Source organism: Oryzias latipes, chromosome 4 (assembly GCF_053564925.1).
Source record: "Oryzias latipes strain Hd-rR chromosome 4, Olatipes_Hd-rR_3.1".
NCBI lineage: Eukaryota > Metazoa > Chordata > Actinopteri > Beloniformes > Adrianichthyidae > Oryzias > Oryzias latipes.
Window position 1 is genome coordinate 33,904,919 of NC_136240.1, and position 27,115 is coordinate 33,932,033.

General features: G+C 42.2%; 1 protein-coding gene and 1 long non-coding RNA gene across 5 annotated transcripts in view; one reads left to right on the forward strand and one right to left on the reverse strand.

Annotated features, from left to right (window-relative positions):
• Positions 1-27,115, reverse strand: part of tle2b (TLE family member 2, transcriptional corepressor b) — a 104,691-nt gene that overhangs the window by 68,712 nt on the left and 8,864 nt on the right. For all 4 annotated transcript variants that reach the window (XM_078946333.1, XM_023954565.2, XM_023954566.2 and 1 more), the window contains exons 3-4: positions 11,136-11,233; positions 8,514-8,577 (exon numbers count right to left, since the gene is read on the reverse strand). In XM_078946333.1, coding sequence (XP_078802459.1) covers positions 8,514-8,577; positions 11,136-11,233 — 162 coding nt within the window. The remainder of the gene's footprint in view (positions 1-8,513; positions 8,578-11,135; positions 11,234-27,115) is intronic.
• LOC144991957 (uncharacterized) lies at positions 21,894-26,606 on the forward strand. The gene is made up of 7 exons (XR_013655648.1): positions 21,894-22,027; positions 23,017-23,099; positions 23,401-23,477; positions 23,823-23,934; positions 25,480-25,507; positions 25,624-25,743; positions 26,170-26,606. It is a non-coding gene; the product is annotated as an uncharacterized LOC144991957 (long non-coding RNA).

The following is a 27,115-nucleotide window of genomic DNA, read 5'->3' on the forward strand; positions in this document are numbered from 1 at the left end:
CCTGGACTACAAGGACCAGAATAGGACCAACTCCCTAAAAAGATGATGACATCACAGCGGTAGAAACCATCAAAAAACTGAAGCTCAAAAACAATACTTCAAAATCCTCAAATTAAAAACCCAAAATACATGTGTCAGAGATATCCAAAGGAAGTTTTAAAATTATTATGGGATGGCCACATCAGGTTTGGTGGCTATTTTGTGACAGGGTGGGAAATTTTGTGATTTTTTTTTCCATTTTCACCCAATTTGGAAAAATAAACTTTTGTTTGCGCCCTCGCCATGAAATTTCACACAGAGTCCACCAGGGGATGCCTGTGACCACAACACACCTGGGGAAAAGGCCGCCATCTTGAATTTTAAACAAAAACCACCTTCGGATCTATCGCCTCCTAACTTCTCGAGCGTCAAAATTCATAAATTTAGGTTTTAAGTAATAAAACGTACATCGGAGAAACAGGACGCACCTTCATCACAAGACAAACAGAACATCAAAAAGAATGCGAAAAGGAAACAAACAAAATACTAACAAGAGCAAGACGACAACAGGCAGTTCAAGAAAATATGAAATCAGCCATAACAGCCCACTGCAAACACACAGAAAACCACATCCTGGACTGGGAAAAGGCCAAAGTTCTCCACACTGAAGACAACAGACACCGCAGATTGGATCATGGAGGAGGCGGTGGAGATACGAAAGCGAGTCCACACTTCCATGAACAGGGATGAGGGGGCCTTCCTGCTCTCTCATACCTGGAGCAACATCCTCTAGCAAAAAACAGACATCAATGGGCGGAGTCACGTTTCATAGTTTGACAGGTGACTCAGTTACAATCATCTGTTTTTAAAGACGTCACATCATCACCAGATGACGACTCTGACGAAGGCGGAAGGTATTCCACTGAAACATGGCGGTACGTTTGACAAAAACAAAGTGTGTCTGAGCAAAAATAATTTAAGAACACAAGTATTAACTTGTAGACACTGTGAACTTAATTGAATTATTAGGTTTTTAAGTGTCTAGATCATGAACGGCGTTCCCTAAAGTGGCGTACTCCTGCTGCACGCACGTTTATAAGATCATTTATCAAATCAAGCTGAACTGAATGATTTATGAGATAAGCTGACAACATAAGATATGATTATATTAGAAATGTAACAAAAATAAAAACTCAGTTGCCAAGGAAATCAAAACGTTTGTTGATTCTTCTAAAAATAACATAGCTCGGAAAACTTTTTTTTTTTTACACCAATTTGTCATGTAAAGCCCTGACCAGGGTGACAGGGGCATAAGGAAGGGGGGGGGGGGGGGGTGAGGGGCGTGTAGCGAGTGTACACGCGAATTATTTTTGTATTCGCAAACGGTATAAAAACTCCAGACTGAATCCTATTTACTCTGCAAAAACTTTGGTCAAGTCAGCCAACGTAACTCCTTCCAGCCCTGTTTGCACTGTGTGTAAATGTGTGTAAATGTGTGTAAATGTGTGTAACCAAGCCCCGTCATTAGTCAGAGCCACAATGCAATCTAATGTAAAAATACACAGTGGAATTTCAGGAGGGCAGTGAAATCTGAGAGCCATCAATTATAAATACAACAGTCTGGGGAGCGCGTGACGCCCACAGACGCCACGGGACTGCGTGTACGTTTGTAGCCACAAAAACCTGAACAGATATTAACCGGCTTACGGGTCCATCCCAAAACACCACAGAAACCCGCTCTGCCAACCAACCGATTCACAACGATCGGACCCGGCGGTGCTGCTGTTTCCACAGCAACACTTTACATTGACTCAACCATGCGATGCATGGCATTCTAGCGGCCTTTTTACAAAAATGTAAAAAGGGAAGTTTCAGAATGACAATAAAACCTCCATTAGCAGGATTAACGCAGCAAAAATGGTGAGCGCCATTAAATTTAATGCAGCTCAGCGTTTTCTGCTTCCTTTTTCCATTTTTAAGTACGTTTTGTTTTGTTTAGAGCAGTCTGTCTGTACATAAAACATTCTTTTGGGATTCCTAGCATTGCTCTTTTCTATTTAATGGTTACGGTTCACCTCCGTTTTATTGATTATATTTTACAAGTGACTTACAAAAGTGTGAAAAGATTTAATAATGCAAACTATCTAATCAGCTACATTTAAAAACCCTCAGTGATATCTGGACGCTACACGATCATGGTTAGACTGCTGACGCGGCAGATGTCCAGAAGACGGTCATCCACACCCTTCACAAGGTCACCAAAGGTCATAGACACGCTGGTTGTTCTGCTGCATCCCAGCGTTTCAACAGAGTGGAAGGAGAAGTGTGACCAGGAGAAGGTTCAGCAGCATTTTGTTGTACAAAAATAAAATTAGTAATAAAAAATAAAGTTTTGTTGTTTAAACCAGAAAGATGGGCTTATATCAGACTTACCGCGGTCTTTCTATGTTAATGATAATAAAGGATATAGTTCATGCTTTGCATGTGTGAGTTATTGTTCTTCTCCTCTTCAAAAACAGGTGTGTGTGTGTGTGTGGGGGGGGGGGGGGTATTGTTCAAGCTGTGTTCAGGAAGACCTCGGACCTCTGCAACAAGTTGCTCTGCAAAGTAAGCCAATTCATCAACGAGACAAACACTGCAATGCGGTCATGTCCAAGCACCTGATCGCAACCAGCTGCTGGTTCGCCGCGCGACAACATTTGATTTCTGGAACTTATTTTTGCTTTTTTTTGGCTTTTTTTGTCTCGCTTTTTTATTATTCCGTTTCGCGTTCTAGAATTTTGAATAGATATCCTAAATGTAATTTTTTTTTTTTTTTTTTATTATTTGTCTTGCTTTTCATGCCATGGTCCGGGTGAATACTCGATTCAGATTGGCTGCTGGGTGTGCGTTAAGGCAGGATTAAAGGCCGACGAAGTATGAAGCCTCAGGCTTCCACGTCGTGCGCTCATTTCTGATCATGCACACTTTGTCGTCCATTAACCCGCTCATGCCACGGTCACTTACAAAAAAAAAAATATTAAATCAGTTTTCAGTACTTTATTCTTGTATTCCTGTTATTTTTCTGGTTCGGATTGCTTTTTTCACAAAAAGCGACTATTTGTTACGTGGTGCTGCACCTCATATCAATGCAGATCGTCACAATGGGTTAAAAAAACATTAGATCATAGAGAAAGTTCACCTTTTTACTTTTTAATGCACACCCAGGAGCCAATCAGAATCGAGTATTCACCCAGACCATGGTTTAAAAAGTGATAACGCACAGTGAGAACCGCACGCCTTAAAAAGTAGTTCCGGTCACATAGCTTACACGTTCTGTATCACTGCACTGGCTTTTTTAAAACAACCTTTATCTTCCTCATCTGGACAAAAACAAGCAGTGAGAGGAGAACTTTCTCTCTGAACTGATGCGTTATTGAACACATCGTGATCATCTGCATAGATATCGCTTTCCTTTGCCGCTGCACTCGAGGTCGGGGCAGGTCAGCCGTGACAACGGGCTGCACCACATAACACATTTTTGTGAAAAGAGCGATCTAAACAGAATAAAAAAATAACAAGAATAAAGTACTTAAAACTGATTGAATATTTATTTCTTTTGTCTAATATAAAATGGCCTTTGAAGTGGTTCAGACTTCCACGCTGTGCGCTCGTTTCTGATAATGCACACTTCAGCACACTTCTTACTTAGTTGCCATGATCTTTAATCTATATTTTTGCATTGAGCGATCCGTTGATGTGGTTTGGTAGCTCAGGGCCACTGTACAATCTGTGCACATATTTAGAAGTGAAATGATCTTTCTAACTCCTGCACATGGGAAGGTACCAGAGGATATCAGAGGCGTTTCCCATCCCTGCGTCACACCCTTTATTCACTTCATCGTGTTCTGTTTTTGGTGAAAAAGGACCCGAACTGAGCACGTGCAGAACTGCTTTTGTCAGCTGCATTATGGGTTCACTTGTAAGGCGTGTAAAAAAAACACTCCAGGGGCAGAAACTTTACCCTAAGAGACTAAATGATGATCCTGCAGGAATATGACCTTAAAAAAAAGGATATTTAGACAAAATATCCACTTAAAATCTGCAACAGCTGCAGATGTAACCCCCCTGCACACACACGCACTCACACACTCTTTTTCCACCCTGGTATTTTTAATAGTTAATGCTGATGAATGGAGGAGGCAGGATTGGGAGGGGGGCAGAGTCCCAGTCTGTGGAAACAGGCCTCAGTGTGGATGACAGGCCTAACAAGCTAAATATAGCCTTCTGGGTTATCTCCTCTGTGGGCGCAGAGTCCGTTGTTGCTTCACATTATTTACGTGTCTGTGCGTGCACTCTTGCTTTCATTTCACCCCCACCCCCCCCCACTCCAAACACATCGCTATCTCTTTCTCTTTAGTCCTTTTTCCTCCATCCATGCGTCTGTCCTTCCTTTCTCAGCATCTCTCATTTCTGCCAGTGCAGCTTCATCCCTCTTTCCCTCATCCCTTTTTTACAGCCCTTTTTCTCTGCAGCTACTACCCCCCCACCTCTAATTTCTGAGCCATGCTCATGAAGCAGCAGCGTTGCAGCTTTAGCCATCCACCACGCCACAGTGTTTAAACACTGGGGAGGGGGTGCTAAACGTCTGCCACGTCTAACCTACGTGGGAGAGTCATCAGCATCTGCAGCTCCCTGCCCTCCTGCCATGAAGAGCCGGTCCCAACCCCAACGCTGACCTTAAACATTCAGGGACCCCCCCTTCCCTCCTTCTGAACGCTCACCGCTGCAGTGCTGCAGAGGTTATGACATTAAATATGCAAAATGTTCAATTAAATGTTGCATAATGCCGTGATCTGCAGGCTGCGGTGCAGGCAGAGGACTCTGCCTGTCTGGGATCCACTCGGTCATTCTGTGAATCCACAGCGGAGATCAGGACACCTGAGATCTGGGGAATCAGTGGTCATGAACACGTGCTCGACTCTTTCTGTCCACTGCATCTGTATGTGAACATGTGACGCAGTTCTGCCTGCTATAGTGGCACAGTCATCAAAAGACCTTCACTATTTGATGCCTCAATTTTATTTCCAGCTTTGGAAAAAAGAAAAAAAAAATTATTCATGAACACGTGTTTCTGTTGTTCTAACTGGCTATGCACTGAAGGTCTTTATCAGGTGTCCATTATTACTTCTCAATGGACAGCCGGCAGCCAATCAGAACCGAGCATTCCGGGGGGCGGTTGTTCCCTGCCTGTTCCCGTGTGGCGTTGGGGGAATTCCGGCTGCCGCTGCTGCTGCGGCGGGGGTCTGGGTGTGGGGGTGGCTGGGCGCTCCTCCTCCTTCTTTTCACATTCCATCATCCATTTTAGAAGAACATAAACACTCACCTGAGCACAGGTGTTAGCTCACCTTTGCACTAATAGTTTGCATGATTGAATGAATGAAAGATTTCACACTAGTTGGTTTTAAGGCATAGGTATGCGTTCGTGAACACTATCTGTTTTGTGTACATGTTGACATGTGGACATTTTTGCAGCTAGCAGGTGTGTTGATAATATTTGAGTGTGTGTGAACAGGCCCCGCCCTTTTTGTACTACATTTGAACCGTACCGTAACGATAAACAACCAGTAAACCTGTCTGCTCTATGCTGCTTCATGGTCTTACCCCCCTTCCCCTCCTATTATCACCCTCCTACCCCCCCCTCTCTCTAGCGTCCCTCTCTCTTCTTCCCCTCTTTCCTTTTCCGTCCGGTCCAACACCAAAGATTTTCAAACATGATTGAAATTAATTAAGCTTGGCCTCAATTACAAAAGGGGTTTATTCAGACATACCTTTGGTTTGTCTGAAGATTAATAACCCCTCTTGTTAAAATAAAATATGTCCAACACAAGAGGCCCTCAGCTCTCATCTGTTTGCCCAGCTGTTGGACAGGACAAGTTAAAAAAAAAAAAAAAAAAAAAAAAGAACCGAGCATTCACCAGAACCATGGTATAGTCAAAGATAGAGACGATACAAGTTCCCTTTAAAGACCCACACCGATGAAAATTGTGTTGTGAGTGTTTTTTTAGGCATTTAGGTCGCATTTATCTCAATAAGGAAGACATATATGGAAGAACATTAAGAAAAAAACTGCATTTCAGTTTTTTTCCCTTCAAATTGTTGTGAATTTGAAAAAAAAAAAAACATTCACAGATGTGAATTTGTCTTTCGCTGGTGCTGCTCTGCAGAAACTATGTCCTAGAAAACAACAGTTTTTGTAAATTTTGGATAAAAGCCTCATAATCCTAATTTAAAGACCACTGGGAACGCTTTGCAAATAGATCACAACAGAAAACATTTTCACCTGTTACGTTTTTGTAACTTTGCTGAACAGAAATTCCGGTGATCAGCTGCTGGACTTCTACTTTGGGAATTCAAGAAAGAAATTCTGTCCTTTTTCTCTTCATGAGGTTGAAATAAATGACATTTCTGAGGGATTAGCAGATGCAGCACAAGGACAGGCTAGCAGGATTAAAGCAGATTAAACAAAAGTTAAAAAGAAGAGGTAATCTATGAAACTCAATAAATAAATATGTAACCAAACTAGCAGCAGATATTCAAGTGAAAATAATTTCTTCCCTTCTTTGAAAAAAACCCCAAAACACCAGACTCACAGCCACAAACACACCTTTTGTCAATTGTGACATTTATTTTAGGTCTTTTAAATGGTAATTTCAAGAATTGAAGTGTCCATGTTTTTCATAAAAGTAAACTATTATAGTGCGTCTTTAACACCGGCAAACAAAGCATTTTCCTGTTGACCTCTTTGTTTTCCAGTCGTCTGAAAGCCCGTGTTCCCGTCTCGCCGCTCGTCTGTCTGCATGTCCGTCTTTCTGGTTTCCCATCTGTGTGTCTATCTAGCGTACAGCCCTGATCCCGCCTGCTCTCCCTGGTTTATGAAATGCGAGCAGCTTAGCAGATGGTGCATATCGTATTCTGGTGGGCTCTGTGTGGCTTTTGGTGCCACAGACGACGGCTTATGGTGCATGTGAGCCTTTAGTCACAGAGACTGTGAAAACAAGAGCTGCACGGTGGAGGTTTGAAAGCCGACGAGCAAAATGAGAGGAAAAAATAAAGAAGGGTTGTTTTTATCAGGATGACAGCGGAAATCTGCAGCCATCCACAAAACTGACCATGCTTCATTCAATATGGTTTCAGCAGAGAGAGACAGCCGGCTATGGCCAGCATCGTTTGTGCCAACGTAACTTACAAGATTTTCAAAATAAAACGAGCTGCAGGAGTCAGAGAGGGGAAAATGATCTTATTTGATCTGCTCTTTTTACATCAACACGAGATGGCCACAACAAAAACTATTGATAACAAAAATCTATCAAAATCACAACCTCTTCTGGAACCAAGGCAAATTATCAGTTGGGGGCGGAGCTACAACATTTTACATGAGGGGGCGGCAAAAGACTAGAAGGGTGGGAAAGAACGTAACAAACAAACGTTTCAGTGCACAGGAGGAAGATGAAGAAAGTTTTTTTAACCAGCCCTGTTAGTGCTGTTACTACCTTATTGCTGCATCACAGGCACTGTTTGGAAAGAAAAGCTCAGGTATATTATTAAAACTCTGAAATCTCTTTCTGTACTGTCTTTTTTGTAAATATATCAAGTGTTGAACCTTTTATGCTATTACTCTTTTTCTTTTTGACGGTGGTCGGAAAATGCAGGGAGATCCTCTCCTCTGAAGGTGGATCTTCCTTCGGGGTTCACTTCCCCGTTGGGACCCTCAGAGCCTCCAGAGCGGGTTAATACAGAATCATTCACCGTTCTTCTGGGGGAAACCTTCTTTTATTACAGTTCCCCTTCACTCTGTATATCAAACATGAACGCACACCCCCAACACACTTCAGCTGCGCGCTCTCGCTCCCTCTGGCGCTGCACTCCCTCTCCCCTCCTACTTACACACGCATGTGGTTTCATCACTTACACATCCTAATCTACAACACACGTTTCAATGTGGGCACATACGGCTTATAGACAGGTGCGGCTTATATATGTACAAACTGATTTAATAATAATAATAATCTCATCGTCTTCTGACGGCACAAATGGAAGAGACAGAAATGCAAAAAACAAAGAAAACTCTACTGCTATGTTTCACTTTCATACTAAATATTCCTATTTAGGGTAAAATTGCACAAACTAAACCTTAGATGTGAGCAGAAACATCAGAAAGCGCTCGCTCGCTTCTTTATGGTGTTTATAATCCCAAAAAGCCAGTGCAGTCATAGCAGATTTTGACCGAATGGGATTCTGATTTAGTGATTCAGATGACAACAAAAGACAGAGAGCAGGTTGTGTAAATGTTAAGTGACTTCAGTGACTGCAAATGAAACTCCTCTTGGCTTCTTGACGGAGACAGATTCATGATGGTGCATTGATCTATGATGAGGCTATCTGGTGGTCTGTAACCGTATGGTCCTGATTCTACCTCAAACCGGTGGAATTCAGGTTTTACCTGCTGCATCTGAGATGGCGCACAGCCTCACAAACAGCACGACGGGACTCACCATGATGTAGTGCCTCTGCATCTCCGTCTTCTCGCTGGCCAGCTTCTCACACTCCAGCTTCAGGCTGCACAGGAACCAAAGCAGAGACACAAACGCTAAGAAGCTGAAGGGTCTTTCGCTCAGGACGATTCTTCTGGGATGAGGCGACAGGTGAGGAAGCCTGACGCTGCATCGCAAGCATCATTCTTCCTCTACTTTAGCTGTAAAGTTCTGCAGGAACGGCTTGTTTAATCAGAACATGTTTATTGTCACTGTTCCCAGTAGATCTGTTCTCTGCATTAAGAGATCTACAAATAAAAATAATAATAAAAACAATATTATTAACGTCAATTAAAACTATATTGACGTTAATGTCATCTTTTGATCTGTTTTCCGTGTTTCCAGCGTTTTTTTAGTTATAATGATGCCGTTTTTAGCCCCAATCCAAAACCTGTGTCGTTTTCTAGGACATAGTTTCTGCAATTGTGGTGCTTTTTTTTGTCTGCTCCTGATTCGCAACGATTTGAATGAATAAATCCTCAGAAATGCCATTTTAAGCATTATTTTCTTCATAAATGTCCTCCATCATCAGAAAAATGCCACAAGTATATGTCAAAAACACCAAAAACACAGTTTTCGATCAGAGTGGGTCTATAAATAAATAAATGCATAAATAAAGTTTGGATTTTATCAGCAGGAATTCACTTAACATCACAAATCTATAGATCTATTTTGTGATTGATTGGTTTCATTTCATGCAATTTGCAGCAGTAGAAAAAGGAAAAAGGCATTAAAAAGTAGCTATACGGTATCTATTTAAGATTTTAAATTGATTAGAAATCAAAGATAGAAAAAGAAAAGTTTCCCGGTAAGAACAGCTTTGTTTTGCTCTGCAGTGAACAGCTTTTAATCTGAAACTCAGAGGAGCCTTTCACAATAAAGCGTTGTTGCTGTTTCCCAGCAGGATGTTCCTGCTGAGCTGTGAGAAGCTGATGGTTTGAAGCTGCAGTGTTTTGCTGATTATCTCTGAGCCGAGCTCACTCCGGGTCAGCCACATGATAGCGTGACCCTCAGTGACCCGCAGCTACAGGGTCTGAATTATATAACATGTCTTTGCCGTGGCGGGATTCGCACTGCTGTCTTATATTTAGACTGCAGCTCTCAACTCTTTAAAAACGGTGACGCAAAAACAAATTATGAACAATTTTGCTGCAATAACGTCGTCTTGGATTGCCGGCTTTTACAGAACTGGGACAAAATATTCACTGACAGTCATAAATATTTGAAATTCTGCAGCAATGTTACTGGAGCAGAACTATCCCAGGCGACGGCGGACGGGTCAAAAGTGGAGACAGACTGAAGAACCTCAAATGTTTTGACCTTCTGTTGCGGTTTTTCTATCAGTTAAAGTACTGAAAACCTGAATTCCCAATAAGAAATCAAGACATTTTCAGTCTAAAAGCGCAGCATTTCTAAATAATAAAAATATATGATTAATACATATATTAGTCATTATTAAAATAATATTATTGTTTGTTCCTATTGCAAAAGTATGTTTTTGTCATTTAGGCCTTAAACTGCAAAATGTTTTGCTAACCAACTAACTTTTTGGGGTTAAAACTGAACGCAAATGTAAAAAAAAAGGGATTTAAATTATGTTTGAAAAGAAGCAACAACTATATTTAGAACCAACATTCTCAGATTAAAGCTGGATATCATTGCCAAAATAATTCCATCTGTATTTCAAGTTCATTCACAATCTTGATTAAACAATGATTTATTTTTCAATCTTGAAATGTGTCGTTTGGTTATTAAAAACAAACGTTTTATAAGTGATTTAATATTAGATAAAATATGATTTAAAATGACATAAACTGAACTCAGGGAGAAAAGTAAACATCAAAATGAAGAATTCTTACATTAAAAACGAATTCAAAGTTGTTTTTGCCGTAAAAAATAAAAAACAATGTTTATTTAGAAAAAACAAATCCATTTGCACTTATCCAAAGATAGATTTGATATCATTTTCTTTTAAATTCATCCCAGTTACAGGAACAGCGATCCTTCGCTGTGACATCTTTAGAAGAAAACGTTCTCCCTTTAAGACCCACTCTGATGAAAACTGTGTTTTTGACATGTTCTTGAGGCTTTTTGTCTGACGTTAGAAGACAAATATTAAGAAAGTTGAGATTAAAATTGGATTTTTGAGTATTTCTTTCTTCAAATCGTTGTGAATCAGGAGCAGGCAAACAAACGCTGCTGGAAAAAGATCGTATTTGTGACGTCGAAAATCCTCTGTAGAGCCAGAAACTCCAATATTGCTCCCTTTTTTTTTTTGCACCGCCAACGTTAGTTTGGGGGCAGGAGGGGCGTTAAGCCAGTGGGAGAGAGTGTAAACAGAGGAATGATGGGAAATGGGGGCGGGCCAACTCTGGAGCAACGTCCAAATTCCAGAAACTACGTCCTAGAAAACCACAGGTACTTTTTTATTTTGGCTAAAACGACATAAATAGATGAAAATAGATCAAAAGATGATTGGAGTGAGACTTGAACGTGATGTTTATCATGAGTCATGTGGAGAACAGAGACATGGACTCTCCTGAGTTAACCCTGCTGCATGCTGGGCCGTCTGTGTGAGCGTACCTGTGGTACTGAGCCTGGAGGAACTGGAACTCCTCCTTAATGCGATCCAGCGTTTCCAGGACTGTGAACTTGAAGGACTGGCCAGGCTGCAGGGGGACCTGCCCAGGAAGAGAGAAGGAGAGCGGCTGAAAGGCGGCTGAACATTTCTACATGTGGCTGTTGGGGGGATTGCAGCTTCTGATCCTGTGGAGTCTGCATGCACCGAGCGTGCCGCCAAAACGAAAAAATCCCGATGACAGTGAAGGGGAAGGTCACTCCTCCTTCCCACACGCCATAAAGTCTCTGCTCCTCTCCTCCTTTAATGACTCTGCCTCCTTCACTCCATCCCCCCCCCCCTTATCTTCCTCCCCTCTTCCTTTCTTCCACATTAGCATCCTCTCCACTCTGCCAAGTTGCTAATGTATTCCAGCCCACAAAAAGCCACAAAAAAAAGAGGCAACATCAAATTAATAAGTTATGTGGAATCAAGGCACTGTCTCTCACTGCTACAATCTAACGAAGGCCCGACAAAACCAGCAGCTCCCAGGGGTTTCCCACCACCAGCAGGCCTCTGTGTCGGTCTAAAGAGCTTTTGACAGCAGCCCACCTCCTCTCTACTCTCCATGAAGTTGGACGAGCGAGGCCATTGTTGACGCTTTTGATGCTGCGGTTGTTCTCTTCAGGGACGGAACCAGAGTACGAGGGAAAGGTGGTCGGTTCTGGAAGGAGATTCCTGTTCCTGTTCTGGTTTTTCTCAGAGTCTGAATGTTCTGCGGGACTCTCCAAGTCCTTTTCTTTCCCCTCATCCTCTGTCATTCACTTCCCCAGGTGACTGTGACTGACTGGAGCGACAGGACGCAGCGGCGTTGGATGTGTCAGAATAGCACTTATAGCATCCATAGACTACCAGAAAACATTAGAGACACCTGTCCATATAGATGACACCTGTAAGTGTACAGTAATAGTCAGAATGAGCTGAATGATGTGTTAAAACTAAAAATGAGAGCATAAATATTTCATTAAACGGGATTTGTTTAGTTTTGCTTCTGATTCCTCACTTTCCTGTCACCTCTCTGCATCACTGTTTCTCTTTTTTTTCATGTTCCAGAGTTTATAAGTCTTTCGTCCTCCTTTCTTTTGTTGTCTTCTAATAAACATATTTTTTAGTTTGTCCATGTTCTTTTCCCCTCAATGCTGCATCTTTAAATCATATATTCTATTGTACATCAAAACGTTCCTCCTTTTTTCATGTTTATCTGCCGTTTTCTTGTCCTTTTGGACTCGTCACTTGTTTTTCTCTCCACAGTTCCCCACTGTTTGGTCAGTTTAGGAGAAAAGATTCAGGCTGTTACTTTTATAGACTTTTATTTTGAAAAACCTGGTCCTTTTCGTATGATCTGGACTGAACAGAATAAAAAAAATGCACATATTCCTGCTTTTTTGAGAACTGCTGCGAAACAATCTCAACTCTTTATAAATAAAGTGACTTTAGGACACGGTGGTGTAGTGGTCAGATCTCAGTCCACAGTGAAGAGGACCTGGTTTGAATCCCGGTTGGGTTGTGTGGATTTTGAATTTTACATGTTCTTGTGCATCAACATCCAGAACCAGAAGTCCTTGACCAGCAGCAACATTACCCACAAATCACTGGGAAAATAAACTTCACTTTTCACTGGTGACCCTCACAGGTACGTTTTCTTTTCTTCTTCTTCCTCTTCAATAAAAGTTTTTCGACAATTCTGAACTCTTTTGGGTTTGGATTAAGCGCAATGTTCTGGCCAATGATGTCAGGCATCATCTTGTCTGCAGCCATAGGTTGGTTGGTGTATCACCCACTGGAGTTCAGTGGGTTCTGAAGTTCGGTTGGATGGATGGACAAAGCAGCAGAAGCATGAAGGGGCTCTGAACCCTCCAATAACCAGCCTCACTTGGAGATGACCAATGCCAGCTGGACCACAGCCGTCCAATGAGAAAAAGCTTCAAGTGTATTTGGAGGAGCTCCCATATTTAAAATCAGAGTCGGCATCAATGCGGAGCCGATAAGTGACCGGGACAAGTGTCATCGTTTCAGCTGGGAGCCGTAGCTGGTTGTAATCATTTGAATTGCAAACAAAAGCTGAGGGGTAATGAGATTTTGTTGTCCTCTACAAACGACACTTCTTCAGAAGGAGAGTTTATTCTTCAGATGAAAGCAGAGACGCTGCCTGACATCCACGCCATGAAACCAGATTCCTCCCGGTAGATTTCAGCCGAATCTCTGAGCGGGAGAACGAGTTTGTTTTTGTTCATTTGATCCTAAATTCAAAACGGTTCCTGTTCAGATAAAAGCAAGGAGTTAATTAAAACTGCTTAATCCTTGTCAGACCGTACATGTTTGTTCCAATCAGGCTTACTTTAACCTGATTTGGTAACATCGCCACCCGTTGCTTAACGGTTTGTAAGCTGCGGCTGGGTGGCTATCGGCTTGCAGCTCAGACCGGGAGATTGGCAGTGTCGGTGGCGAGGCTTCATTAGTCTAGACAAGCAACATTCAATTAGATTTCAATTAGTGCGATGGCGGAGGTCAGAGGGGCGGCGGGTTCCCTAGGAATTAATCCGCAGAGCTGAGCCCGAGCAGAAGAGGTGGAGACGTGTCGACGGCTGGATGGGCGCGAACCCAGAGGGTGGGTGTGGGGGGGTCTGCACGCAGATCCCCACTGACCTTGATTCACACACTATATCGGGGAAGAGGAGGCAGGGGGGGATGAAGGGGGGGAGCCCAAGCAGACATGAGCACAAAAACAAAAACAGTAAACAAACATGGGGGGGGGGGTCCCTCTTTCTGCAGGAAAGGTGGTGATGGAGGGATGAGGAGAGGAGAGGAGTTCAGGGGGGAGATTGATACCCGTCTGACTGACAGAAGGATGAGTGAAGGGAGGAACACACCGGTCTGACACTCTCATGGAGGAATGAAGGCCACGGATGATGAAGGAGGGGTGCGGCGGTGACGGAGAGCGGCGGCCGGCCATTCATCCGCCTGACAGAAGCGCGTGGAGGGAGACAGACAGTGTCTGCGGTTGTTCCAATCAGCTGTCCTAATACCACTCCCACCATCTGCTGCCATCGCCACACGGGACGTAGAGAGACGCCGCTACGTCGCAGAAACACAAAATACTTTGGTTCTGTTAAAAGAGCCAAAAAACATGTTCTTGGAGTATTTTGTTCTGATGCTGTAGGACATATAACATAGATAATTAAGCTTAAATGTGCATTTCTGAGTATTTCTTTATGCAAATAGTCATGAATCAGGAGCAGATGCAAAAAAGATCGCATTTGTGGCATGGGCGTCCGCGTCCGCCTTTGTGTTTTTTCCCTGTATGAGCTGGCATCTGTACGGCCATTTTTGTTGCACCGTTGATGTCCGGTTGGAGGGGTGTAAGCTAGCAGGAGAATCAGAACGTGTAAAAGGGGGGCGGAGTTGCTCTGCGCCAACGGTCCCGCTCACAATGAGTTCTAATGAACTCCTGCAGAAACTATGTTCTAGAAAACGACAGGTTTTTTGATTTTTTTGTAAAAACAGCATCATCACTTTTAAAAACCACTAGGAAGACTTTAAAAAATAGATCAAAAGATGATGAGAGTAGATGTTTAAATATCATTTTACACTTGATTTAAAACTAAACTAACTTCTTAGTAACTTTGAAGTAATGACTTGATTCAAGACGATACATTTTGAGAATCTTGATGAGAAGTTTGATCTAAAAAAACTCCTATTTTAAGATATCTCTCTAATAAAACAATCATTTGAAGTTTTATTATTCTTTAAAGAGTCAAAATTGCTTGATTTAGAAAAACTGGGGAAAAAAATTGGACTTACTTGACTAATTTACTTTTTATCTATAAGACACATATAATTTAAATGGTAAAATTCTAGTCTTTTAGATAATTATGGTCTAGAATTGAAGCCTTGGCGCATTTTCACTAAGAAAGATCTACTTTATCATCAGGTATGCTGGGTTTGCGGATTCTTTACTCCACACGTCACTCAATTGGTCAGACGGCGTGCCGGCCCTCCTCTGCCCCGTTCTCCAGTTCGGCGCAGTCTGGCCTTCACCGCCATCGGCGCCTGGGCTCTGGAGTCCTTTTCCCTGGTCTGAGGTCATCGCAAGCATGCAAGATGTCAACTGCCAAAGACTACAGTTTACTCACGCTTATCTCCCCTTATTGAGATACAGTTGGATTGTTGTGCCTAAAATTGAAAATCTTTGGACAAAAACTCGTTTTTTTTTATCAAAACATGCTTATTTTACAACATTTCCAATTACCAAAGTAAGATATCAAAGTATTAGCGTTTATATCAGACTTTAGGATTAATTTTGTCTGAAAAAGGCAGAAAACATCCTATTATAAGAGGTCTTACCAAGACGAATTCTATCACTTCCATTGTTAGTGTTTTTTCCCTTAAAACTGGGGGAAAACATCTTTATTCTCTATGTTTAAGTTTTTTTTTGAGAATGACATTTACTCCGGTGAGGCGGGTTACACCAGCAGAACAAAAGCAGTGTGAAACAAAATCATAAATTCACAACCTCCAGAGGTTTTTGTCCACAGAACAAAACGAAATAACTCCTTCATCTTTGATTTATCGAGTTACACCTTTCATAGACCCTTTTTATGAGCAAAGAGAAAAGTAAAAAGAAGAAACGAGTACAGCAGGAGGAACGTTTCTTGCAGTTTCTCTTTCTGTCGGGAAAATACAGCTGAGGTTTGGTTTGTGTTGTAAAGAGGATTCACAAGGACACAGAAACCAAAGGGAGGAAGAGGGAGCTGTGAGCTCGGCAGCAAACAGAGAGGAAGATCCAGCACAACAAACATTACTTGTCTGTGCTTCTTTGCAGCAGATGGAAGCCCAGACTGTAAGGAGAGGAGTCAGTACGTCACGCAGACCTAAAAACAGCCCCATGCCTCCTGAATTTTCATATGTTCCTCTGCGTCCATGTGCCTGTGAGACCGCGGCGGCGGCGGTCCGAAACCCCACAACGATCAAACATGTGGAGGAGGGGCGGCGAGGAGGGAGCCACATCCCCTGTTCTCTCCACGTGAGACGGCAGTCAATCGCAATTCGGACGGGCTGGAACAAGCCACCAACAAAATAAGAGCGATTATCCCTGGGCGGGGGGGAGGGGGGCTGTCTGTGGGTAAAGCCTCTGTTGGAGTATCGCATAACAGGTCAAAGGTGAGACCCGCTGGCCTTAAGCATCACCTGTCTGCGTGCAGACCAGCATGTCGCTGCGTCTGGTTCGGCATTGCTTAACCTGCTGTCAAACTGACCCGATGTCATGTGAGACGCTCTGTCACGCCATGACACTTTTAACCACGCGGTCAGCTAAAGACAGAGGCGTGAAGATGGCCATGACGTGTCTTCAGCTGCAGTTGGGAGTCTGTTCTGTAGGGTCACATCAAGATCATCTTAAAGTGAATAAAAAGCAGAATGTAAATTTAAAAGAAAACAGTTTTAAACTCAAGAAGAGATGACGTAAACAAAAAGTTTGTAACAGCTGCTGTTTTGTACTTTAGATTTTTTTGATTGGCCAGGTTTTAGGTTTCTCTGATTCTTCGCTTCTAGTCCCTTCATGTACGGTTTCAATTTGTAGTTGAACCCATCGACCGTACCGGAGAACTCGACTGAGAGAGCGAGATCTCACCTGAGGAAAAGGCTTTATTTCAGGCACCAACCAAATGAAGTCAATTCAGTCGCCTTTTTTTTTTTGCGATACTGATGCCCCCATGTTGGAGCCAGACGTCGTCAGGAAGCCGTGATTGGTCCATGTCGGTCAGATCCAATGTTTCTATGGCAACCTCTCTCTGGAGTGAGCTAGATGGAAGAGTGAACAGGAAGGATCGTCTGTGACGTCACCCATAAAAAATGTCTTACCTCTGGCTCAGTCGCCGTTTTTCTGTGAAACGGACATCGCCATGTTGAAGCCAGACGGTAGTAATGCGATCGAGTGTGAGTCAACATTTCTACTGCAACTAAAGTCACCAATCAGGAGTGAGCTAGTTCAAAGTCCACACCCCTACCACTGAAAGTGGGCTCAGGAGAATCTGTCAATCAAACGTCCAAGATGGGGGCACCACATGCTTTTACTGAGGAACGTGATCGGTCCGTTACCAACTTGAATAACTTGCGATAAAGAGGATTATCAAGAAGAGCCAGAATGGTTCTTCTGACCAACAGAATGAGTCACAGCTGTTTATTTCTCTATAGAAGTCTATGGGGTTTTGGCTCCTTGGAGCCACTTCCTGTTTGGAATGCCAGGGGGGGAGGAGTCACTCAGTCCAAGTCTCGAATGCAGTCAATGACGCCACAACAGAGGAGGGGTGACACAGGCGGCGCCAACAACAGATGCTGTTCTGGAGCGGAAATGACATCACCAAAACCTCTATCACCCCATGTCACTCATGCCCTAGTAGCCAATAGGCTTTAAGCTCCGCCCCCTCGTAAAATTAGGGCCAACTCTGAAAACGAAGGCTGACTTGAAACTGTATATTGAGGCCTGAATCTGGTTTTTCATTTCATTTTTCATTGCTGATCCTGATTTGACCCCCATAGCCTTCACCTGCATACCAGCACGGTTGAGCAAAGGTGGACGCCAAACGAAGTAGGTAACGGCGGCTGAATGAGTGACAAACACTAACTTATGATGTGAAAAATCTTACATGTCACATTTCATTGTAATGCAAAACGACCACTGCATGTGGAACGCACAAAACTAAAGGCTGGTTCTGAAAGAAAACAGATCCTGAAATGTGCAAAAACATGAAATCCCTTTTTAAAATCAGAGAAACTGTGACCAAATGCAGACAAGGATTCAACAGAAGGAAGAGAAATGAACCGGAAGAAGCAGAATGTGAAAGTAACACCCAAAAAAATAAATCTGTAACTGAGGTAAAAATCTAGATTAGATTAGGGAAACTAAAATAACCGGCTCTCTAAAAACACGCCAATAAAACTCCAACTTTTGGTGCCTTCTTTGTCATAAATGTGACAAATGTTTTCATTATCTGCAAATATAAGACAAGAGGAAAGTAGAATAAAACCTTTACTTCCAACTAAAACCCTGTAAAGAGGCTGAACTAGATGGAAATTCCTACGAGTGGTTAGCAGACAGAACATGGGAGCGTATTTACATAAAACTAAGTCACTGAAACTAAAAATGAAGAAGTCACTTCCAGAAAAGCCAGGAGAAGATTTTGAGGCAGCCACCGTGGATCAGACAAACATCTGGGAGTTCTTATTCTGTCTGTTTGTCTTCCTCGTTTATCTGTTTAGCCCCTGGCACACTTCCTACCCACATGTGAGAATTCACACGCTATCAGCAGGCATGTCTGCGCATGGATGCAACCTCCGGAATGGAGGATCCACAAACATTTCATCTTTCTTCTGTCCTGCTCCCTGAACCTCCGCCTCCCTTTTTCTTGGTACTTTTTTTTCCCACCTTTTGTTCTTCATGTGTTAGATGAGCTGAGACAGAATCAGATTCAAGGCATTAAATAATAAATCTGTGCTGGAACATTCAGGAAAAGGAACGTTTCTAGACGAGAAACAGTCCCTGCATGTGAGCGTTTGCCATTCTGAAGCTCTGGAAATAAGCAGACTGTGACAGACTGGAAACATGCTGAAGGGCAGAACGGGGATGAGTTTCAATCGGCTCTGCTTTTCCTTCTCCTGAACGTCCACGTCCAGTTTAGTGTTCCACAAAAGACTCCAAGACCCCGACAGGAGCAGAAAAGCTGCACAGAGTGGGAGAAAGCAGGCTGTGTTTCTGAGGACAGTCAGAACTGCTCCAACTGGAAGTCAGTTAGGCGATCCAGTTAACACTGCAGCCCACTAGTCAGGCCCCTAATCCAGCCTGGATTACAAACCGGGCTAGACTGGCAGCTCCACGAGTCCGTGGACTCCATCCGGCCCAGCTCTGATCGAGTCTGTGATCAGAGAAGGAAAGTAGACGCGACGCAGAACCGGAGGACAGAAAATGAGCTGGTTTGGATCAGAGTCTGGGTCGGGGGGGCGCTTCTCGCATCCAAACCCTGTGGCTACTCGGAAGACTTCAACTGTTTCTTTTTTTAGAAATGCTGCTTAATTTTGAAGGCTCTGCGGTGTTAAATGTAAACAAGGCGCGGACAATAGAGAGGAGGAGAAGGTGACACCAATCCTCTGCTGCTCACCTTCATTACAGCTGCAGAGGTTTGGAGGAAAAGAAACAAGCTGCTAAAAAATGTCAAAAAACTTTTCTGTCAAAACCAGCCGACTTTTAAAAGCGTCTCACTGTACTTCCCATAACTGGTTAGTTAGTTTAGCCGTAAAGCATTTTCCAGACAGAAGGTGAGCTCTCCTTGCACACTATCACAGATTATTACAGATTGCACTTGCAGCATTTCATAGACTTTACCGCACACACACACACACACACACACGCACGCACACACACACACACACACACACCTTTTTGCTTCTCTGGTTACATTTTCTGAGCTGAAATCCCCCTGAAGAGCTTTTGTGTTTGCTCAATCCCACACAACTGTTGTAAGCCGCACGTTTATCAAAGTGTGGCACGTTCAACACGTTCATCACTTCCATGTTTCTCTTTCATGTCCCAGTCACTTTGTTGGTTTTTGTCGTTCCTTTCCAGAACGCTCTGTCGTTGGTGTGTGTTTGCTCTTGATTTGTGAGCCTGATCAAAATCATGCGTGCAGAAAAACAAACCCACACCCCGCCTGTTGAGGTGTGGCAGCCAATCAAAGGCTCGTGCATTCTCGGCCGCAGCTGAAGGGAAACTGGGAAATTATTTACTGTTCTTGTTTTTGGCACAAACACAAATCACCCCTCCTTCAAACACACACACACACACACACAGGTTGCATTGCAGCAACCGAAGCTTTGCACATCCAAACTTGTGCAAAGCTTTTAGGAAGCGACATGTTGGCAGACCCACACTCCTGCAGCTGCAACACAACCAGCACCCGAAGCAGCGGCACGCTCCGGCAGGCGATGGCGTCGCAGCAAAACAGCCTCTATTTCCTCATCCTGGTGTGGGACCGCAAGTTCAAACAAGCTCAAGCTTCAGAAGAACCGCTGCGGCGAGTTATCTTTCAACATCTCGTCCACGCTGCCTCCATCCAAACCCAGCAGGACCACCTTAACTAGTGCCAGTCCACCTTAAACTAAACAAAGTTAAAAAAAAAACATTAAAACATCTTCTCTTCCTACAGCCGTGACCCAGAGCGACACGTCCTCTACACGTTTAGGTGCATGAACACCAATGAGAAATACAGACTCACAACACTCTGAGGCCACAACTACACAAAAAAAGATCATTAGGAACTCGTCAAATAAAAGCACATTCCTCGACATACACGCAGTTCTGATAACGCCTGCAGGAAAAAGAATCCAGTGGAACCAATTACAGCCCATCAACAGCCAGTCTTCCTCCTTTCCCAGCAGCCCCAGAGCAGAGGAGCGCTGTCCTTCTCCCATTAAAGCCAGATATGTTTTGCTTCAAAGATTTAGGAGCAGGAGGTCCGAGCGTCTGCAACCGATCCCTGCTGACGCCTCCAGCCAGGACGGAACCAGTCATTTGAACAACCATTCATATCATTTGTGGTTGACAATCTGATTCATAGTCGACATCGGTTCATTTTGAACGATCCGATTCTCTGACCTGAAATGGATCCAGATCATCTTTAGGCAAAACTTCAACCAGTGTGACTCAGAGAGAAATTCCTGCTACTGAGGAGTGAAGTTTTCCAGATTCTTGGATTTCTTCCAGATCATCAAGTGGAAATGAAATCTGTGTCCAAACAAACAATTAACTAGAATGAATGTCAAATCCATTCACATGTTAGTCTCCTAAAGTTCACCACTGTTGTTTTTCCACATCCAAAAAATCCAAAGGGAACATTCTCAGAACATTCTAGACACTGGATGGTCACATGACTTTACCAACCATCATTCACATGACTGGAATGATGGATGATCAATTTCTGCTGCATCACATGTGTGCTGTCCACTGAAGCACTTGGTCGTCTTTACGTTACGATACCTACCGTGTGTCATTCCACATGGTGTTTTCCAATATTAATCATAATCAATTTATTTTCTTTTGAAATGATTTTATGATGTTTAGCTCGAATTGATTCGATTCTGACAGATCGATCTGGTTGGATCGTAAAAATAAAAATTAAATCATTGATTAGTCATTTGTCAGAGCTCTCTCCCTCTGATCACCAGCAGGAACCCTATGGAGTTAATTCAGTCTCAATAATCAGAAATGCACACAACCGGTTTTACAAATGCACACGCTCCGATTCACAAATGTCATTTTATGCAAACGTGAAAAATAAATTCGGAAATACACACCCTGTGTTTCACAAACACACAGATTGTGTTTCACACATGCACACTAAATGTTTTACAAATGTACAATAAGTGTTTCTCACAAATGTGCACACTGTTTTTCACAAAATTTTTTTAGAAATTCACAATAAATGTATCAAAAATGCACAGTAAGTGCTTCACAAACATGATTTTTAGGTACACATGTGATGTGAACTCACAGATCATTCGAATTGCAGACTGTGCATTCAAAATCCCGTTCTCGTTTGTGAATCTCCCCGTGTGTGTGAGAGATTTTTCTACGGTGAATATTGAGACTCATCTGACGGAGCGGGTCAACTAATGTCACCATTGGCTAGTGAATCTGTCAATCAAACTCATCGGCAAAGCAGGCGGGTTCGCTTTTAGCCAATCGTATGGCCCCTTACACTCCTCACTTTCAAAGTGACGAGGGAGGGAGCTGTTCAGCACAGCAGTTGAAAGGACGCGGGCGGCAAACATGGCGGAGAGGTCTTCTGAACGGGATCAGTCTCAGCCCGTAAGTAATGCATTTATTTGATCATTCCCTCGTTGTACGTCCTGTAATGTTATTGAATACTAAGTTGAAGCGTTCTCCTTTGCCAAGTGACATGTGTGAATGCTTTATGAACACTGCAGCCGAGTCGTTTGCAGAGTACCCCCACCGCAAATTAGCTTAGCTTTGTTTTGCTTAGCCTGTGCAAGTTGTGTCTGCCTGTGAGTGAAGTTCAAGCCGGTGTCGGTTCAAGCTAGCGTCTATAGCCAATGATCTGTAGGTTCTTAACATGATTCATAAGGAACTAAGGGGAAAAGCATGCCGGATTTACAGCAGCACAGAAAGTTTAATAAAAAGTATTGATTTGGAGACGGCGATTTGTTTAAACACTGATGTTATGCTAACTAGCTAGTTGTTCCGTGTGCTGCCTTTATGTAAACGCGATCCGGGTTAAAGTTAGACACAGCATTTTCACAACCCAGACTTTAAGACGGGGTGGACTGTGCAACAAAGTTAATTCATATGACATTCATGAAAACGGCATTTTTTAAATATAACATACATGAATCCACTGTTGAATGAAAGAAGCCTCATTAAGTTTCTAACGTTAGAACCCGTATTCATTGTGATGACCAGCCCTGTGAGATTGTGTCAGAGTGACAGCCACTAAAATCCCCGTATCTTTACTTCCAATGACGTAATGACAAGAATCCCAAACATGATGTTTTTAGGCTGTTTTGTAGTCGATAAGTAGTCACAGAAAGGGTGGATGGGAGAAATCAGCTGTCAACAGTGATTAGAGTAGAAGTTACTGTAAGTATTACACACAGGCTTCCTGTGATCAGTGTCTTGTCTCTGATTTTTTTAAAGCTGTTCTTTACTACAAGCTCAAGTAATCATAGCAGGAGTGTTTTAAAAAAATTCCCCTTTCATATATTTGAACATTATGTAATTTAAGATCAGACAGCTAAATTATCTAATCCATGTTTGTTGTGTTTTTATTTATTCTCTAGGAATTACTGAAGCGTGACAGCGTGACAATCTTTTGTTCCTCGTGACATCAGGCAATACAACTCTCTGGCAGGGCATCTTACAAGTAATTTCTTTTAATTTTACCCACTGATTTTCCAATTATTTACCTTTTTTTATCTATCTTTTTATTTTGTGATATTTCTATTTGTAATGCATGTGTGTTTATGTGTTTTTTTAAGATGGCCATTTTAAAAAAATTTCCTCAGGGATTATTAAATACCCTTCTATTCTATTCTATTTCATATTTTATCATCCTATTGTATTACTGTTTTACCTGTCAATTGGGAATTTAGCATTTTTGCCGCCGTAAATATCTGTCAGTTGAAAGTATTTGTACTTGTATTCCATGTATCCTGTACCTGAAGATAGCAGAGAACAACTGTGCAGACACCCACTTGGCCTTCTTCAGTGACGCTGTGAACGTTTATGGCTTTCCTCTGAGGTATTCATGTTATTCATAAAGAAATCTTTCATTCACATATCAGGCAGTATAAGTACTTGGTTATTTGTACAAAAATAAAATTACTTTTTTTAGACTCCTCTCCATAAACAAGGGCAACTCTAAAACTTTCCCCTCATGAATAACATTTTACCCCGCCTTAACAGTCTCTCTCACCTCATTTTTTTCCTCAGTTATACATGTAACCCACTCCTGCAATTTTTTTAACCTAGAAATTCTACTTATTGGCAACGTACATAAGAACATTACATTTTAAACTGATGTGTACCGTATTGGCGATGCATTTGTAATTATGTGTTTGAGACATGATTTTCATGTTATTGTCAGGGTGAGAGGAGATCACGGAGGAGAAAATGTGGGCATAGCTGAGTTGATGCTCACAGTACGTACAACTGACACAAACGGCTTCATTGTGGGAAAAGTGTACACACAATCAACGGTGAGTTGAACCTAGTTTTAGAAGCTTTAATATATACACAGGGCTCCAGACTGCGTCCATTTGGTCGCATTTTGCGACCAAAATTTGAGAGTGTGCGACTGAATTTTACACCCAGTCGCACATGTGCTACCAGTAAATTTGCCTCCTCCACCTTCCGTATTTTTTATACATTAAACATGAAAGGAGCACGTCAATGATCGATGAAATGAGAGATGAAATCATCAATGAGACGCGAGCGCACACGCACGCAGGCAGACACACACACACTCGCGCGAAAACTCATGAGACTGGAGCACACGCGAGCACACACTCGCGTTTCATTGAGTGATGCCTGAGGCGGCCAATGCGTGTGAGAAGAATAGGGAAAGTCACTGCAAGTGGCTAAAATATGTGGAGGGGGCGGGGCCTAGAGATAATCGAGCGCGCGTAAACATCCGTGGGAAGGAAACGGAGACAAATATCATCACAACCTGATATGTGCGTCTGAGCTATGAGCAAGCGAACTATTGATTCGTTCTTCCGACCTGCAGCTAGTGTACCAGTGACAGAGTGTACAGCAGGGGTCTCAAACTCGCATGAAATCGAAGCTGCAGCGAGACTGAAAGAGAACAGGAATTAGGAGTTGTCCTTAACATTCAATTTCGTTTTAATATGCCTCTCCCCCTAAGTATGAGCTGTGATATTACATCTTTTATAATTATTTTAATGTTTTGTAATGGATGTAGCCTTTTTTTAATCAGTTGGTATTTTAAATTATTTTAATTGATCAGTGAACTACAAAAAACCCATCAGGACGCATGTCCCATAATGCATTGTTTTTTAGTCTGTAGGGCAGCTTTTAGTCAGTTCAATACTAAATTTCCAGCTGCGTTCGCTCTGATTGGTGTCTTGCTCTCACCCCTTTCTCGTGATATTTTTGTTTTGATTGACAGGTGATGTTGGAGCAAAAACAAAAATATACGTCACACACCAGGTGATCTGTGCAGTGTTGCGTCCATCTGGGTGATCTCAAACACGCTTATTGTGCATCTTGGCTGAACCTATTTGGTGTCACCAACATGAATTTCCATCCTCTAATATTTACATACATTTAAGTATTGTTTGAAACTGTGAAATTACGAAAGGTTACTACAGTAATCACTTGTTACTAAAAACTTTTTATTCTAAAAGTATGGTATTTTTTTTACTATTTTTACTTAGTTGTACTGTCGTGACAGCGATGGTGATGTCAGTTTACATTCATGTTGCATCTTCAAAAATGCAGAATAAAATATGACACTGAATTAGAAACAGCACATTGTAATTTCTGCATCTATTATTAAAGTATTTATTTGTAATACAGTGGAAATTAGTAGATTTGGTTAGAATGTTGATTTACGGTATGCGCCCCTAAATTTTCTGGTTGTGCCCCTAAAATTTTCAGTTAGGGGCCACTGTGCTCCTAGTGAAAAAAGTTAGTCTGGAGCCCTGATACATAAAAGTGAATGATGTATTAAAAATAAATCTGACAATATAATATTTCTTTTTGCTTTTTTCCAAATACAGGATTGAGCCCCTCTGGTGTGATGTCTTCGTGAGTGTTACTGGTTTATATTACAACATCCTGCACTTTCCTGAGGACCAAGACTTGCTCAATATCAGTCACATCACGTATTCTGCTGCCATTACATTTTTCTACCACGCATTCAGGCCAGTTTGGATGTCTTTAGTGACGCGTGGGACAGCCATCAAATCAGGACGGAGCAAAGCATGACACCAAATCAGCTGTGGCAGTTGGGCTTGACCCAGAACCCTGTTTCTGATCCCCGGGTAAATGCTTTATTTAATCTCACTGTACTGGACAACTGATTTGTGTGCAGTTTGACTAAAGTGGAAAGTATCAAGAAGAGTATCATGAAATCATAATGACTACAGTGAATTTTCATCGAAAATGAATGAAAAGGATTATTGTTGTGTGGTGCAAACTATTTCCCTAAATTGTTTGTTTGTAGGAAGAATAGCACATCTGCAAGTTCAAAATGCATCACAATGCATGGCATTATGAGCCATCAGATGTACTAATGTCACTACTTTGTTAAGGTTCACTTATTTGCAAATTATAAACAGTTATGGAGATATGAGGTCTGCCTGCTAGAAACAATATAAGTCATTATTAGTTGGTCTCTGTTCCTACACAATCTAAAACCTAAAAAAACAGCGCTGTTCATAAACAGTATCTTTTTTTTTTTTTGTCAGGGTATGCTGGTTCCAGAGATTGAATGGGAGGAGAGTGGATCCATGGCTGAACCTCATCCTGGGATCAATGTCCCGGTATGGGACAGTCCTCTTTTGGGTCCACAAATGTTGGAACTGCAAGACGACATCAACCCATTGTTTAATTCAGACCGTTTGGGAGTGGACCTACATCTTTAATGTCCCGTTTGTTTAGAACTTAATTTAGGCGACATAATTACATACAGAAGAAGAGAGACTGAGCGGGGCAAGACAGAGTTCAAATCAATACTGCTGTATTGTTCAAGGGACTTCATTGTATGTAAGGAAGTTATGAAAATTAGTTCCAGTTTAAATAAAATTCAAATCAGTAGAGATCCCACATTTGCTTAAATTTTGATGTTTTAATCTGTCCATGTTTTCTCTGAATTTTACTCTGCAATAAAGGGTGAATGTTTGCACTTTGTTGTTCTATGACCATCTTTTGTTGTGTAGTATTTAACCAGCTATAAAACCCAGAGAGATGAGGATCTTTTTTGCAAGGGTGACCTGGCCAAGAGGTGTATATGTATATGGTTACAATATAAAATCAATGACATTTGTGTTATTAAAAAAATAAAATTAAGGTCAAGCAAAGTGACTTCGGGCTGAGCAGGGGATGTGTATTGGGTATCTGTGATTGACAGTGAGATGAACTTGAGGTAATGTAGTCCCACTGCGTGGTACGGAGCAAAGTGATGCCAGTTTCTTCACAAAACCTGTGGAAGTTGAAGATTTTTCTCCTCCACCTTCATATGATCAAAACCGTGTCTGAGTGTTGAAATGACGCTAGCATGAAAGCTAAGAGAATAACGTACAAACAATCCCGAGTGAAACATTCATTTTAAATCTCATGACCAGTACAGAGTTCGATGGATTCAATGTCAACTGCATTCAACCACTGTTGCCTTGCTTCCAGGTCCACTGAAAA